The 16,524-nt window shown below is 38.4% G+C and overlaps 1 protein-coding gene across 6 annotated transcripts in view; it reads left to right on the forward strand.

Moving 5' to 3' along the window:
* Positions 1–16,524, forward strand: part of ATAD1 (ATPase family AAA domain containing 1) — a 74,144-nt gene that overhangs the window by 41,913 nt on the left and 15,707 nt on the right. For 5 of the 6 annotated variants that reach the window (XM_078434131.2, XM_078434132.2, XM_078434130.2 and 2 more), the window contains 2 exons: positions 3,125–3,325; positions 11,325–11,431. In XM_078434131.2, the coding sequence (XP_078290257.1) occupies positions 3,125–3,325; positions 11,325–11,431 (308 nt within the window). The remainder of the gene's footprint in view (positions 1–3,124; positions 3,326–11,324; positions 11,432–16,524) is intronic. The other variant, XM_078434133.2, reaches the window with a different exon arrangement.

A 16,524-nucleotide genomic window follows, 5' to 3' on the forward strand; every position in this document is an offset into this window, starting at 1 on the left:
CAAGGACATGCCATAAAATGTTCATGGTTGCATTAAAAAAATAACCGTGTTTTCTTCCAAACGTTTAGAAATTTACATTTAAAATTCCTATGAATACAAACAGTTCTCGCTAAACTCTAGCTTCGGTAATCATTATTTTAGCACATAAATTTTATGTTTGTGAATTTTATCATGTTCCATGTTGTGATGTTCTTGAAAATGTAGGTAACTTAGGAAAAATATATTTTGAGAAGTGATTTTTCTGGGGCCATAAAGGCCTCCATCCCTCCCTCCACCTCCTTGAGTACTTTGTATTTAAATAGACTCAGTTTTTACAGATACTTACTTTTCCACCATTTGGACAATTTTTTTTTATTAAAGCTTGAAAGTCAATAAACTAGTTCAAAAAAGAAAAAAGTTGGTTACTAATAAGGTAATATACTTGTCACTAATCAGGATTATTTCAAATTTAGATCTTTTGTCCCAATTCTTCTTTTCTTCCTCACCCTAAATTTTTTATTTGCATGTAGTACTTACGAAGTAAAGCCCTTACTAAAACATCCACATTAAAGAGGGATTTGAATTTTTAGTCTCTGCAAAGCATGAAGGTAATAATCGTAGTTTTTCGTTTTGTTGAAAATGGTTGTAAAAGTACCAGACTGAGCAAAAAAAACTAGTTAAAAGACTGCAAAACTAATAACTGAAGCCGGATGCCTCGCATTCATCGTGGGACCATTCATGTATCACTCTTCCTAAGAACGAACAGGGTAGTGTTCATCCCACAAAGGATATAGAGAAGATGGCCCTTCAAACAGTGTTACTGCTAGACTCGATAACATGCCAGGTGAGACAACGTGAGTCTTAGTGAAGCAACGTGCAGAAGTGGGGATAAAGCAGCCAAGTGGGTGACTGGAAAGCTGACACCTCCATAGCTACCACCCGAGTCGGGAAGTGAACACTCCCTGCTCATACGTGCACCTCCCTGCCATGTCTGTCCTCCGGAAGATTATGAAATCCCAAAGCTTTCAACGCATGTTGAGTTTCATACTCTGTAAACAAACAAAACTGTAAAAAAGCTGCCTAATTAATAACACTAATTGTAATTCCTGAAGAAAAATATAGGAAAAACTTAATCCTGCTAAGGAGTGCCAAAACGAAACTATCAGGAATAGAGGACTCAAAGTGATGAATGAATACTTGGAATCAAAGAGGACATTCTAAGGACACTTGCCTCGGTTTGTGAGGTGTGCGGTAGCAGCACAGTCAACAAGATACGAGGACTTTTGCATCAGAAGTTTGCTCAGAAAACCCTAAGATTCAAATAATATGCATATAAAAGTTTGTGGATCTGCATTCCATATTAAATTGTATGATCAAAATAATAAATGTCGTAATAATTCAGGCATCTGCAGTCACCCCGTATGTTTTCAGTTTAATGTGAATTAAATGGCATCAGGCCACTGCTCTGTGGTGTTCACATGTGCCATCCAAAGGACAAAGTATCGATAGGGGACTCAAATTATAAATGACTTAACTACATTTTTTACACCTGAATGGACTTAGTTAAAAATTGCAAAGGGATGTACTGGCAAAGCTTATTGACTTAAATTTTAAAATGGCTTCAGAAAAGTAAGATGACTAAACTTCATTAATTCTTAAAGAATTATGAAGACCCCTAGAAAAATCTGTGCGTGCCCGAGGAAAAGTTTGTGTGCCTGAACATTACTTTGAAGAGATTGATGTGAAAAATATTTGTTTTATGGAATCAAGCTTCTCATTAAAAAGAAAAAAATGAAAATTTAGGCAGGGTGGGATTTTAATACAAAATATTTACTTTTCTTATATTTTTGTATTTTTTTAATGTTTATTATTCTTGAGAGAGAGACCGTGCACGCACGTGAGCGGGGGAGGGGCAGAGAGAGAGGAGGACACGGAACTCCAAGCAGGCTCCAGAACTGAGCTGTCAGCACAGAGCCCGATGCGGGGTTCAGACCCATGAGCTGTGAGATCGTGACCTGAGCCGAAGTCGGATGCATAACCGACTGAGCCACCCAGGCGCCCCTATATTTTATTTTTATTGCATAATAATATTTTGGAAATCTCCAAAGTCTCTTCATATTACCCTAATATGCCACCTGTAAATATTGTCTTTTTAAGTGCTATGACATGGGAAAAGTAGAGAAGCTGTGAATTAAGCAAATATTTTAAGTCTGCAGGTTATAATATTCGTCAGGCCCGTCTACAGATAATCTATAGCCAGGAACATAATTTTACTATTAACATAGACAATGTTACTTAATTTTAGTTGCGAAACAGTTGGTGATGATTCCCAAAATGCCCAAGGCCTCGACCAGTTTAGAAATCTCCTGTTAAAAGAATTACCTTAAGTTGTATTAAGCGGCAGACTACTGTCTGTGGAGACGGTAGGTGAAGGATTCAGTTTTATTCCTTGGAGAGTAAAACAAAAGTGACTGGCAGCTTTTGTCCTTTGGAAGAAGAGATCATTATCTGTTTGGAAGAAGGCATGTGCCCTTTTGGATAAAACTTAAGTCTCAGTAACATCAAAACGGTGTTTGCTGCAGCCTGTTTTTGTTGTTGTTGTTTAATGTTTATTTTTGAGAAAGAGAAACAGAGAGCAAGCGGGGGAGGGGCAGAGAGAGAGACGGAGACACGGACTCCAAAGCAAGCTCCAGGCTCTGAGCTGTCAGCACAGAGCCTGATGTGAGGCTTGAACTTATAAACCGTGAGATCGTGACCTGAGCTGAAGTTGGACACCCAACCGGCTGAGCCACCCAGGTGCCCCTCCTGCAGCCTGTTTTGAAGAAGTTCTCAGTTTTCTCTGGGCTGTTCTAATGGGCTGTAGTGCTCTGTTAGCTTGTGAAGGTGGAGGGCATTGGACCATTTCGTCAACCATGGATCGAGTGGCGTGAGTTTGGATGTCAAGGGGATCCTGAACTAGACCTTTGCGTGAAGGGAGAAGGCACAAGCATGCTGTAATTTTATAGCCGTCACTGACACTGAACTTAGGAAGTGGCGCCTTCCTTTCCTACTATTAACATGTTGGGGAAAATTTTAGTGTGGGCCGAATTAGTGTGTTGATTATCACATAAAAACGTAAATAATAAAATGACATGTTAATTTCCAGGAGTTCTTCTGTATGGGCCTCCAGGCTGTGGTAAAACATTGATTGCCAAGGCTACAGCCAAAGAAGCAGGCTGTCGATTTATTAACCTTCAGCCTTCAACGCTGACGGATAAGTGGTACGGAGAGTCTCAGAAACTGGCTGCTGCGGTCTTCTCCCTTGCCATAAAGCTACAGCCTTCCATCATTTTTATAGATGAAATAGGTATGCGACTTTTCTGTGTGAGCATTTGATAACGCCATTTTTAAGGGTGGTATTTAGATGACCAGATTTAGTTTTCAACATTTATTAGGGCAAATTAGTAATACAAAAGAGATCACCAACATCCTTACATGCTATGTATAATTTATTCCAGAATGAACCATAGTCTGTTCATTCCGCTGCTCAATAGTAGTTTCCTGTCTTCTCCGTGTCACAAACATCACGCGGCGGACATCTGTGTACGTGTTTCGTCATGTTCCTGTGCTTGTCCAGGCCACATGCCCAGAAGTTGAACTGTTAGGTTGTGTGACATGTCTGTCTTCAGCCTCACTAGGATTACCAGTTGTTAAAAGTGGTTTTACCTGTTTTCACTCTCTCCGTTATATAGGTTCCCTGCATACCCCTAAAATTTATTTTTTCAGATATTATCATTGATTGATTGATTTTTTTTTTGTTTGTTTGTCAAAGTAAAGAACATGAATTATCATTGTTTCGTGTTTCCCTGCATTGCTAGTAAATTTGGGCATCTCTTACCATGCTGACTAGTCATTGAGTTTCCTTGCTTATAAATTGTCAGTTTTTCTTTAGGGTTATTTGCATTTTCTTGGTAATTCTTTGTTGATATTTATTATGATCGCAAATATTTTCTAGACTGGCTTTTCACTTTATGATAATTTCTTTTACAGAAATTTAAATTTAAATTTAGTTGTATATATCTTTTTATTATGATTTATACTTTTTGTGTCTGGCTTACAAATTTCTTCCCTACCCCCATAAATATCCCTCTTTTCAAAATATATATTGTGAAGTAGGAATCTAATTTCATTCTTTTCCATATAGATAGCCAATTTATAAAATAGATTATCTTTCCCTATTTGTTCATGACTTTTATGTTAGTATACTTTTTCTGTATTTTATGGATCATCGGTATTTTTGGTTCTGCTCCTGGTATGGTAAGTCATAATAAAGCTATGGTGATTGAAACTATAGCTTTGAATTAGTTATACTATTATATGTAATGTGATAGACTATACAGAACTATAGAGAGAAAAATGGTATAGATATATAATTCTTTGGTTACTTGTCTGTCTTGTGTGTCTCATCAGTTTATTACAGCTATTTTGGAGTTTTGGTGTGAATTTTGCATAAAAGTGCTTATAGCTAGATTTAAAAAAATTTTAATCTAAGACACTTTAACCAGGAGGTGTGGTCAGTCTACCTTTATTTCGATAGCTCATGTATTTAGATTTATTTCTGCCACATTACGTGTGCTTTTTTATTTACCAATCTAGTGGACTTTTCTCACTTTATCCCCTTTTCCCTGCTACAGGTTTAGAAGTAACATATTCTTTTTCTTTAGTGAAACATTTAGAATACCTACTTGCCTTAAAAGTCCAGGCTAATCATTTCTGCCCTCCTCCCAAATAATCACAGGGACCTTAGAACTCGTGAACACTAATCATTCCACTCATTACTTACATGTTAACATTTTCTCTTATTTTACAGCCTCCATAGTGGTTGTTGTTTCTGTACTGGCAGTATTTTTTAGAGACCACGTCTGCCAGTTGCTTGCTCACTGTTGCTTCTTTACAAAGCTGCCTTTTCCGGATTTAATTCCCTTCACTGAAGTCTATCGGAGTTCTTTCAGCAAAGATCATGAATACAGTAAATTCTGTCTTTGGGTGAAAATGTGTTAATTCTACCTTCACTCTTAAATGATAACAGAATTATTTTTCTTCAGCATTTTGAAGCTACAAGTCCATTGTCTTCCAGTCTTTCTTGTTGCTTTCAAGAATTCTGCTTATAGTCAAATATTGCTTTGTAAGTAATTTTATCTTTTCTCTCTAGTGTTATTAGATTTTTATCTTGTTCTCCTGTTTGATTATGGTTTTTCCAGGTCTGTATTTATTTTTATTATCCCACTGAGACTTACTGTGGTTCTTAATCTGATGATTCGTGGTTTTCATTCCAGAAAATTTCTCAGCCACTGCATATCTTTGATTGTGGCGAGACTTCCATTTTATATGTAAATATAAATATATACATATATTTATATTTATATATGTATCTACCCTCTCTACTTAATTTTGAGTCATTGCCACATCGAGTTCTCCCATATTTCATCAGTTCTAAAATATACCATTTTGTTATTTACATGTTAACCTTTCTGAAGTTGGGGCAACATGTTATAATTTAATTGGCAGAGTTTTTTCTTTGAGTATTATAACTTACTTGGCAACATTTAAAACTTTGTTGATACATAAAATAATGATACAACTTAAACATCAATCTTTAAGTTTTAAAAAGCAGTTCTTTGCTTGGCTATGTTAACCTCACAGCCATTGGGTTTGTATTCTGTTGATTACATTTGAACTTTAGAAGTTCTATTTGGTTCTTTTTTAAATTTCCCTTTTTTCACTGTAGTTGCTCTTCTGTTTGAATTTCAGTCCCTTTTATGTCTTGGGTTTTTTTTGTTTTTGTTTTTGTTTTTTAAGTTATTTATCTTGGGAGAGACAGAGACACCATGAGTGGGGGAGGGTCAGAGAGAGAGGAAAGAGAGAATCCCAAGCAGGCTGTGCTGTCAGTGGGGCTCAAACCCACAAACCGTGAGGTCACGACCTGAGCCAAAACCAAGAGTTGGATGCTTAACCCAACTGAGCCACCCAGGCACCACCCCCTCTTATGTCTCAGTTTTAAGCATACTGTTTTTATATATAGTTTTTTTGGATTGTTCTGTTGTCTGAAATTCTGCTTCTCCTTTGTATTGTTGAGTGTTTCATACTAACTTGTTTCCTTGGCTCATTTCTAACATTAGATAGCCTACAGCTTGTTTTAAATTTTTTTTTTTTTTTTAACGTTTATTTATTTTTGAGACAGAGAGAGACAGAGCATGAACAGGGGAGGGGCAGAGAGAGAGGGAGACACAGAATCTGAAACAGGCTCCAGGCTCTGAGCTGTCAGCACAGAGCCCGACGCGGGGCTCGAACTCACGGAGTGCGAGATCGTGACCTGAGCCGAAGTCGGCCGCTTAACTGACTGAGCCACCCAGGCGCCCCCTTTTTTTTTTTTTTAATTTTTTTTTTTTTAACGTTTATTTATTTTTGAGACAGAGCACAGCTTGTTTTTATAGGAGAATTCTGTGTTGCCTAAGAACAGAGTGCTTTTCCTACCTTCCACTTAGAGCCTGTGTGTGGAGTCTGATCATTCAGGGCTAATTTTTATGATAATTTCTCAGTGTGGATGTTCCTAGACTGAATGACAGCACAAATCCAGTCTTCGTGCCTGAGGGAGAGCCCCTGTGACCTTAGTTTTTTATTTTTCAGGGGAGACCTGTTTACCCCCAGAGCCCAGACAAGACAGACTTGGTCTTTAACTCCCTGTAGTAGTGAGCAGGATTTTTTTTCTTGTCTACACTTTCTGTGAGTGTACATCCTTTTGAGCAGCTTGGTTTCAGCGTGGACATGAACGCCGAGGCGGTACACGCGTCCTTGCCTCCCTGCCGTGTCCACGAGTGCACGTGTCCACAGTTGGCACAGACACCTCATGCTCCCACCACATATTTCCTGAATTCTGACGGTTGTTTTTCTCTCTTTCTTACAATCTCAGATATTCGTTAAGCTGTTTTTTTTTTTTAAACTGGGCTCTGTTATTTAGAACCGTTTTAAGTTTACAGAAGCAGAACGTAGAAAGTTTCCATACACACATCCCCTACACACACAGTTTTCCTATTATCAGTGCTTTGCATTCGTGTGATACATTTGTTATCATTGATGAGCCTGTATTGCTACATTATTAATCACTAAAGTCCGTAGTTTATATTAAGGGTCATTCTTTGTGTTTACAGGCTTTGACTAATGCACAATGTCATGTATCTACCATTACTGTATCAGACAGAATAGTTTCACTGCCCTGAAAACCCCCTGTGCCCCACTTGTTCATCCTAAACTCCTAAAGTCCCAGCAGCCACTAGTCTTTTTACTATCTTGCCTTTTACAGAATATTGTAATTGGAATCATACAGTATGTAGCCTTTTCAGACTGGCTTCTTTCACTTAGCAATATGCATTAAGGCTCCTCCGTGTCTTTGTGGCTTAGTAGCTCATTTCTTTTTATGGCTGAGTAATACTCCCATCGTGTGGTTGTACCATGGTTTGTTTATCCATTCATCTGTTGAGGGACATCTTGGTTGCTTCCAGTTTGGGGCGATTGTGAATAAAGCTGCTAACAACAGTGATGTGCAAGATTTTGCGTGGACATACATTTTCAGCTCAATTGGGTAAATGCCTGGGAGCGCGTTTGCTGGATCCTACAGTGAAACTCTAGCTTTGTATACCAAACTGACTTTCAAGATGGCTCTGTGATTTTGCAGTTCCACTGGCAACGAATGAGCAGTCCTCTTGCTCAGCATCCTGTCCATCACTTGATATTATCAGTGTTTTGGAATTTAGCCATCCTAGCAAGCATGTAGCGAGCGGTATCTCATTGTCATTTAAAGTTACAGTTCCCTAACGACATATGACGTTGAGCATCTTTTCATGTGTTTATTTGCCATCCATGTATCTTTGAAGTGTGTGTTCAGGTCTTTGGCCCATTTTTTAATTGGGTTGTTTTCTTATTATTTAATTTTATGTTCTTTGTATATTTTGGATACACGCTTTTTATCAGGGAAGTATTTTGAAAATCTTTTGTCCTAGTCTGTGGCTTATATTTACTCTCTCTCTTCCCTCTCTCTCTCTGTCTGTCTCTCTCTCTCTCTCTCTCTCTCGCTGTCTCTTTTTTTAAATGTTTATTTTTGAGATAGAGCATGAGTGGGGGAGGGGCATAGAGAAAGCACCACAGAATTCAAGGCAGGCTCCAGGCTCTGAGCTGTCACCACAGGGCCTGACCCACAGCTGGAACCCACAAACCATGAGATCATGACCTGAGCAGAAGTCAAATGCTCAACCAACTGAGCCTCCCAGGCACCCTGGCTTATCTCTTCTCTTACCAGTGTCTTCCACAGGGAAGAATTTTTAATTTTGTTTTTCTTTATTGAGCATTTAAAACATTTTTTTAGCTTGTTTTATTTTTTATTTTTTTAAGTTTACATCAAAACTAGTTAGCATCTAGTGCAACAATGATTTCAGGAGTAGATTCCTTAGTTCCCCTTACCCATTTAGCCCATCCCCCCTCCCACAACCCCTCCAGTAACCCTTAGTTTGTTCTCCATATTTTTGAGTCTCTTCTGTTTTGTCCCCCTCCCTGTTTTTATATTATTTTTGTTTCCCTTCCCTTATGTTCATCTGTTTTGTCTCTTAAAGTCCTCATAGGAGTGAAGTTATATGATTTTTGTCTTTCTCTGACTAATTTAGCATAGTACCCTCCAGTTCCATCCACGTAGTTGCAAATGGCAAGATTTCATTCTTTCTGATTGCTGAGTAATACTCCTTTGTGTGTGTGTGTGTGTGTGTGTGTGTGTGTGTGTGTGTGTGTGTGTTTGTGTGTATACCACATCTTCTTTATCCATTCATCCATCAATGGACATTTGGGCCCTTTCCATACTTTGGTTATTGTCAGTAGTGCTGCTATAAACATGGGGGTGCATGCGTCCCTTCGAAACAGCACACCTGTATCCCTTGGATAAATACCTAGTAGTGCAATTGCTGGGTCGTAGGGTAGTTCTATTTTTAGTTTTTTGAGGAACCTCCATACTGTTTTCCAGAGTGGCTGCACCAGCTTGCATTCCCACCAACAATGCAAAAGAGATCCTCTCTCTCCGCATCCTCGCCAACATCTGTTGTTGCCTGAGTTGTTAATGTGAGCCATTCTGACAGGTGCCAGGTGGTATCTCATTGTGGTTTTGATGTGTATTTCCCTGATGATGAGTGATGTGGAGCATTTTTTCATGTGTCGGTTGGCCATCTGGATGTCTTCTTTGGAGAAGTGTCTATTCATGTCTTTTGCCCATGTCTTCACTGGATTATTTGTTTTTTGGCTGTTGAGTTTGATAAGTTCTTTATAGATTTTGGATACTAACCCTTTATCTGATCTGTCATTTGCAAATATCTTCTCCCATTCTGTCAGTTGCCTTTTAGTTTTGCTGATTGTTTCCTTCGCTGTGCAGAAGCTTTTATTTTGATGAGGTCCCAGTAGTTCATTTTTGAGCATTTTTAAATTTTAATAATGCCCAACTTAACTATTTTTTTTTTGGATCGATTATGCTTTTGGTGTTGTATGTAAAAACTCATCACCAAACCCAGGGTCACGTAGATTTTCTCCTATGTTATCTTTGGACGTTTTGCAGTTTTGTGTTTTAGATCTAGAATCAATTTTCAGTTAATGGTTGTGCACAGTATAAGGTCTTTGTCTAGATAGATTTTTAGCACATGGGTGTTCAGTTCTAGCACCATTTGTCAGGTATGCATTAACTTTAAAAATATTTTTTTCCCAACTTTTTTGTTAGTATTTACATGTATGTCTTTTTCCATCCTTTGCAACATTCTGAGCTCTTAGATTTAAAGTGTCTCTTGTAAGCAGCACACATTTGGGTTTCCTAACTGTCCAGTCTGATTTCCTAACCACCTTTGTAGGTACTCTAAGACCATTTACATTTAACATTTTTTCTTTAATTTTTCTTCTATGTTTATTTACTTTTGAGAGAGAGAGAGAGAGACAGAGCGCAAGTAGGGACAGGGCAGAGAGAGAGGGAGACACAGGTTCCCAAGCAGGATCCAGGCTCACAGAGCCTGACGCAGGGCTTGAACCCATGAACTGTGAGATCATGACCTGAGCTGAAGTTGGACGCTTAACCGTCTGGGCCACCCAGGCGCCCCTACATTTAACATTTGATGTAATTACTAATATAGTTAGGTTATTTATACTTATCCAGCATTTTAAGTTTTTTATATTATTTCAAGCAGCTGTTTTTCCAGAACCAACTTCTTAGTAATGAAGGTGATTTAGGAATAATTGATAGCAGAATTATGGTGTTTAGCTGGCAGCTGTACTGACACATATTATCTTTAAAAAGAAGCAATTTAAAAATGACTACATTTTCTACCTCCAGAATAGATGGGTTAGTTTTGTACCTAGTCCAACAGTGGGACGGATTGTATGAAACTGAAACTACAAAAGAAAGTCCAGAATGTGTATTTGTCATCCGAAGACCCTGTAAAAAAAAATTTTTTTTTAAGTTTGGACCAAAGCATTTCTGTGTAACTCACACGTATGATTGTAGTTTCAGTGCTAAAATGCTAGTTATTTGAAGGAATAGAAGACAAAGCACTTGAAATAGGATTATACTAGAAAATCTAGGACTTATGCCTGTCTTTTTTTCATAATTAGGATGTACTGTTCCTCCTACCCCTCTTTAAAAGCATTTCATGTTCTTTGTAGATAATTGGGAAGACAGCAAATAGTTCAAGAGAACATTTAAATTGTCCTCAAGTCTGTCACTGAGAGATAACTAAAGCGATTAGCATTCTGTTGTATTTTCTTGCTGGCTTCTTTACATTGTGTCACGTATATGCACATGCCTACGAGCATGTGTGTTCGAAACCATTTTCTGTCCTGCATTTCCCACGGAATGGTGTTTTGACATTTTTCCAATGCCATTTTTCTTTATTTCCAGGAAAAGCGTGTGAAGAAAAAGAGTGTGACCCACAATTAGGAATACATAGGATGCACATAACCTGGGATGTTAGGGCCAAAGCATACAGACCTTCCTCCAAGACACCACTTGATCCATATCTTCTAATTACCCGATCCTGTACTTCTTTGCATATGTTGGCATTAATGTATTGATAGGAAAGAATTGAAGATTGGGAGTTGATTGCGTTTTAATTTCTTAATTATTTGCCAAAATTGTTGTATCAGACCAATGTATGAAAAGGCATAGTTGAACTCTTTGTCTTGTACTCTTTCACAAATTTGTTAGCTTTTGATTTTTTGGTTAATGATTTGAAGTTTTATGATGAGTAAATAATTCAAATTAGTTTCTAAGGTTGAGGACTTCTTCCTTCTAGATTCCTTTCTGCGAAACCGTTCAAGTTCTGACCATGAAGCTACCGCCATGATGAAAGCTCAGTTTATGAGTCTGTGGGATGGATTGGATACTGACCACAGCTGTCAGGTGTGTGAAAGAAATCTGCCTTGAGCCAGTGGTGGTGGTGGGTGCTGATGGGGGTGGGGGGCAGCAGTGGGTGCTGGTGGCAGTGGCGACGGGTGTGGGGGTTGGCGGTGGTAGTAGGAGAAAATTTAGTGGGCTACTTCTTAGGCTTTTTTAGAGAAGTTTTTTGTTGTTGGTTCAGTCATTTGTTAGTAAAACTTTATCAATTCATTTAATAATTTATTTCATATTTCACTGATACAAAATGTTTAATACTTAGTTTTATGGGCCTAGAACAAATTTTTTTTAACTTTTTGGTTGGTTTTATTTATTTTTATTTATTTTTTATTAATTTTATTATTTTTTTAATTTACATCCAAATGAGCATATAGTGCACCAGTGATATCAGGAGGAAATTCCTTAGTGCCCCTTACCCATTTAACCCATCCCCCCTCCCACGACCCCTCCAGTAACCCTCTGTTTGTTCTCCGTATTTAAGAGTCTCTCCTGTTTTGTCCCCCTCCCTGTTTTTATTATTATTTTTGTTTCCCTTCCCTTATGTTCATCTGTTTTGTCTCTTAAAGTCCTCATAGGAGTGAAGTCCTATGATATTTTTCTTTCTCTGACTAATTTCACTAGGTATAATACCCTCCAGTTCCATCCACGTAGCTGCAAATGGCAAGATTTCATTTTGATTGCCGAGTAATACTCCATTGTGTATATATACACCACATTTTCTTTATCCAGTTATCCATCGATGGCTCTTTTCATACTTTGGCTATTGTTGATAGTGCTGCTATAAACATGGGGGTGCATGCGTCCCTTTGAAACAGCACACCTGTATCCCGTGGAGAAATGCCTAGTTGTGCAGTTGCTGGGTTGTAGGGTCGTTCTATTTTTAGTTTTTTGAGGAACCTCCATACTGTTTTCCAGAGGGGCTGCACCAGCTTGCATTCCCACCAGCAGTGCAAAAGAGATCCTCTTTCTCCGCATCCTCGCCAACATCTGTTGTTGCCTGAGTTGTTAATGTGAGCCATTCTGACAGGTGCCAGGTGGTATCTCATTGTGGTTTTGATGTGTATTTCCCTGATGATGAGTGATGTGAGCATTTTTTCATGTGTCGGTTGGCCATCTGGGTATCTTCTTTGGAGAAGTGTCTATTCATGTCTTTTGCCCATGTCTTCACTGGATTATTTGTTTTTTGGCTGTTGAGTTTGATAAGTTCTTTATAGATTTTGGATACTAACCCTTTATCTGATCTGTCATTTGCAAATATCTTCTCCCATTCTGTCAGTTGCCTTTTAGTTTTGCTGATTGTTTCCTTCGCTGTGCAGAAGCTTTTATTTTGATGAGGTCCCAGTAGTTCATTTTTGCTTTTGTTTCCCTTGCCTTCGGAGACATGTTGAGTAAGAAGTTGCTGTGGCTGAGGTCAAAGAGGTTTTTGCCTGCTTCCTCCTTGAGGATTTTGATGGCTTCCTGTCTTAGATTTAGGTCTTTCATCCATTTTGACTTTGTTTTTGTGTATGGTGTAAGAAAGGGGTCCAGGTTCATTCTTCTGCATGTCGCTGTTCAGTTTTCCCAGCACCACTTGCTGAAGAGACTGTCTTTATTCCATTGGATATTCTTTCCTGCATTGTCAAAGATTAGTTGGCCATACGATTGTGCGTCCATTTCTAGGTTCTCTATTCTGTTCCATTGATCTGAGTGTCTGTTCTTATGCCAGTACCATACTGTCTTGATGATGACAGCTTTGTAGTATAGCTTGAAGTCTGGGATTGTGATGCCTCCTGCTTCAGTTTTCTTTTTCAAGATCGCTTTGGCTATTTGGGGTCTTTTCTGGTTCCATACAAATTTTAGGATTATTTGTTCTAGCTCTCTGAAGAATGCTGGTGTTACTTTGATAGGGATTGCATTGAATATGTAGATTGCTTTGGGTGGTATCGACATTTTAACAATATTTGTTCTTCCTATCCAGGAGCATGGAATCTTTTTCCATTTTCTGTGTGTCTTCAATTTCTTTCATAAGCTTTTTATGGTTTTCAGTGTATAGATTTTTCATGTCGTTGGTTAGATTTATTCCTAGGTATTTTATGGGTTTTGGTGTAATTGTAAATGGGATCGATTCCTTGATTTCTCTTTCTGTTGCTTCATTGTTGGTTTATAGGAATGCAACCAATTTATCCTGCAACTTTGCTGAGTTCATGAATCAGTTCTAGCAGTTTTTTGGTGGAATCTTGTGGGTTTTCCATATAGAGTATCATGTCATCTGTGAAGAGTGAAAGTTTGACCTCCTTCTGGCCGATTCGGATGCCTTTTATTTCTTTGTGTTGTCTGATTCCAGAGGCTAAGACTTCCTATACTATGTTGAATAACAGTGGCGAGAGTGGACATCCCTGTCTTGTTCCTGACCTTAGGGGGAAAGCTCTCAGTTTTTCCCCATTGAGGATGATATTAGCGTTGGGTCTTTCTTATATGGCTTTTATGATCTCGAGGTTGATCTTTCTATCCCTACTTTCTTGAGGGTTTTTATCAAGAAAGGATGCTGTATTTTGTCAAATGCTTTCTCTGCATCTATTGAGAGGATCATATGGTTCTTGTCCTTTCTTTTTTTAAAAAATTTTTATTAATGTTTATTTTATTTTTGACAGAGACAGAGCATGAGTGGGGGAGCATGAGTGGGGGAGTGGGGGAGAGAGAGAGGGAGACACAGAATCCAAAGCAGGCTCCAGGCTCTGAGCTGTCAGCACAGAGCTCGATGCGGGGCTCAAACTCACAGATTGTAAGATCATGACCTGAGCCAAAGTCGGACGCTCAACTGACTGAGCCACCCAGGTGCCCCAGTTCTTTTCCTTTCTTTTATTGATGTGATGAATCATGTTAATGGTTTTGCGGATATCGAACTAGCCCCACATCCCAGGTATAAATCCCACTTGGTCATGGTGAATAATTTTTTTGATGTATTGTTGGAGCCGGTTGGCTAATAATCTTGTTGAGGATTTTTGCCTCCATGTTCATCAGGGAAGTCGGTCTTTAGTTCTCCTTTTTTAGCGGGGTCTCTGTCTGGTTTTGGAATCAAGGTAATGCTGGCTTCATGTTTGGTAGAATTCCCCTGGAAAGCCGTGTGGGCCTGGACTCTTGTTTTTTGGGAGATTTTTGATTACTAATTCGATTTCCTTACTGGTTATGGGTCTGTTCAAATTTTCTATTTCTTTCTGTTTCACTATTGGTAGGTTATATGATTCTAGGAATTTGTCCATTTCTTCCAGATTACCCATTTTATTGGCATATAATTCCTCATAATATTCTCTTATTATTGTTTTTATTTCTGCTGTGTTGATTGTGATCTCTCCTCTTTAATTTTTGACTTTATTTAGGTCCTTTCCTTTTCCTTTTTGATCCAACTGGCTAGTGGTTTACCAATTTTGTTAATTCTTTCAAAGAACCACCTTCTGGTTTTGTTGAGAAGTTCTTTGTTTTTGTTTTTAATAATTATTTATACTTACCATTAAGTGATGGGTATCTGAAAGAATGGTTTGTGTATACTTTTGGTCATTTTGAGGGTTTATGTTAAACACAATGTTAAAAGATTGCCTAAGTGCCTGAAACAAATACTACAGAAAAGAGAAAACCAGGGTGAAGTCTCTCCTCTGAGGGAAAGGAAACAACTAGTTAGTGGCTGTGGGTACTCTGTGCATGTTTAGACCCTTTACCGTGAATCTTACACTCCCTCCTTTCAGTTCCTGTCACCTTAGTTTCACTTTACTACTTTCATTAGTTGCTGGAACTCACACACTTTCCCACTTCCTGCCCGTGTACTTTCCTTAGGATCCCACTTTTATGAAAGTCTTTTATCCTACACTTTGTCTCTGTGCCCTGTGGGCTCTGAAAACCAGAACCAAGGTCCCCTGGTATGGCCCCAGAGGGAGAGCCACCTGTCTTGTTCAATGTACCTCTTGCAGTTTCCATTTTCTCTTAGTTCTTTGCCTATGAATAATCCATACTTTCCTGCCAGAACAGTAATGTATTTTCATTAAAAGAAAAAAAAAACCAAACACCTCACCCCGCGTGTTTTTCTGCCACATTCCTGGAAATGGCAGTTCTAGAACCAGAACTGAAAAATGCAGCCATTCTTCACATATCATTTCCCTCCATGACCATGTGATCTTCCTATGGGATGCCCGTTGGATGTTCCTGTTTACACTGTGCGTGTTTTATCTCTTTCGTATTTTCTCTCTTTGTGCTACATTCTGAGAAATGTTTTTATTTTTTTTAGTTTAATTTGCCAATTAAACTAAAGTTTAACTAAAACTTAGTTTAGTTTAACTAAACTAAGTTGAGTTGCATCTCTTCTGCTAGAGTTAACCTTTTTATTGAGCTTATTAGTTCACTTACATTTTTTAGTCCTAGAGATTCTTTTAGATCCTTCTTGAAGTCTGACGGGTCAGTTTTGATGGGCTCTGACCCATCAACTCATGTTTCCAATTGGATTAGAGAACCAGAGTCCTGGCATCAACTAGCTGTGTGACCTTGATCAGATAATACAGTCACTTTGTATCTGAATGGAGGGAGTACTGTCTATAAAAAAGGGAAGGATAGCATCCACTACAAACTGGTGAATGGTTTTAAGGAAGTGAAGTGCTTATAACTTGCCTGGTATAACTTAGTACCAGTTAACAAGTATTTGCTATGTGATTTTTTTTATTCCTTTAAATATGTTAACATACTAATTTTATAGTCTATTCAGCAATTCTAACGTATGACTATACATCTGGTTCTGTACTTTGACTTTATGTGGTTTTTGCTTGTGTGTTTTGTGATTTCATGGGAAAAGTCCTATTTGGTAAAACTGTGTGCATAGATTTTTGGAACCTATGTTGAAGGTTTGTTGCTCCTAAGAGGATTTTTTTTTGTCTTCTGCCAGATTTTTTTCAACACTAGGTAAATTCAGGTCTGAGATCCAGGTTAGCTGGTGAAGAACCATGAAATCGTAGGGATTTTGTGTGTGTGTGTGTGTGTGTGTGTGTTTATACATCTGACCAAGAACCAAATCTTGACTCTACTGAATGCGTTTTCTAATATTTCACACTGTTTTCAGACCCTCCTACTTCTTGAGTCCC

This window comes from Panthera onca, chromosome D2, assembly GCF_046562875.1.
Source record: "Panthera onca isolate mPanOnc1 chromosome D2, mPanOnc1 haplotype 2, whole genome shotgun sequence".
In the NCBI taxonomy this organism is placed as follows: Eukaryota; Metazoa; Chordata; class Mammalia; order Carnivora; family Felidae; genus Panthera; species Panthera onca.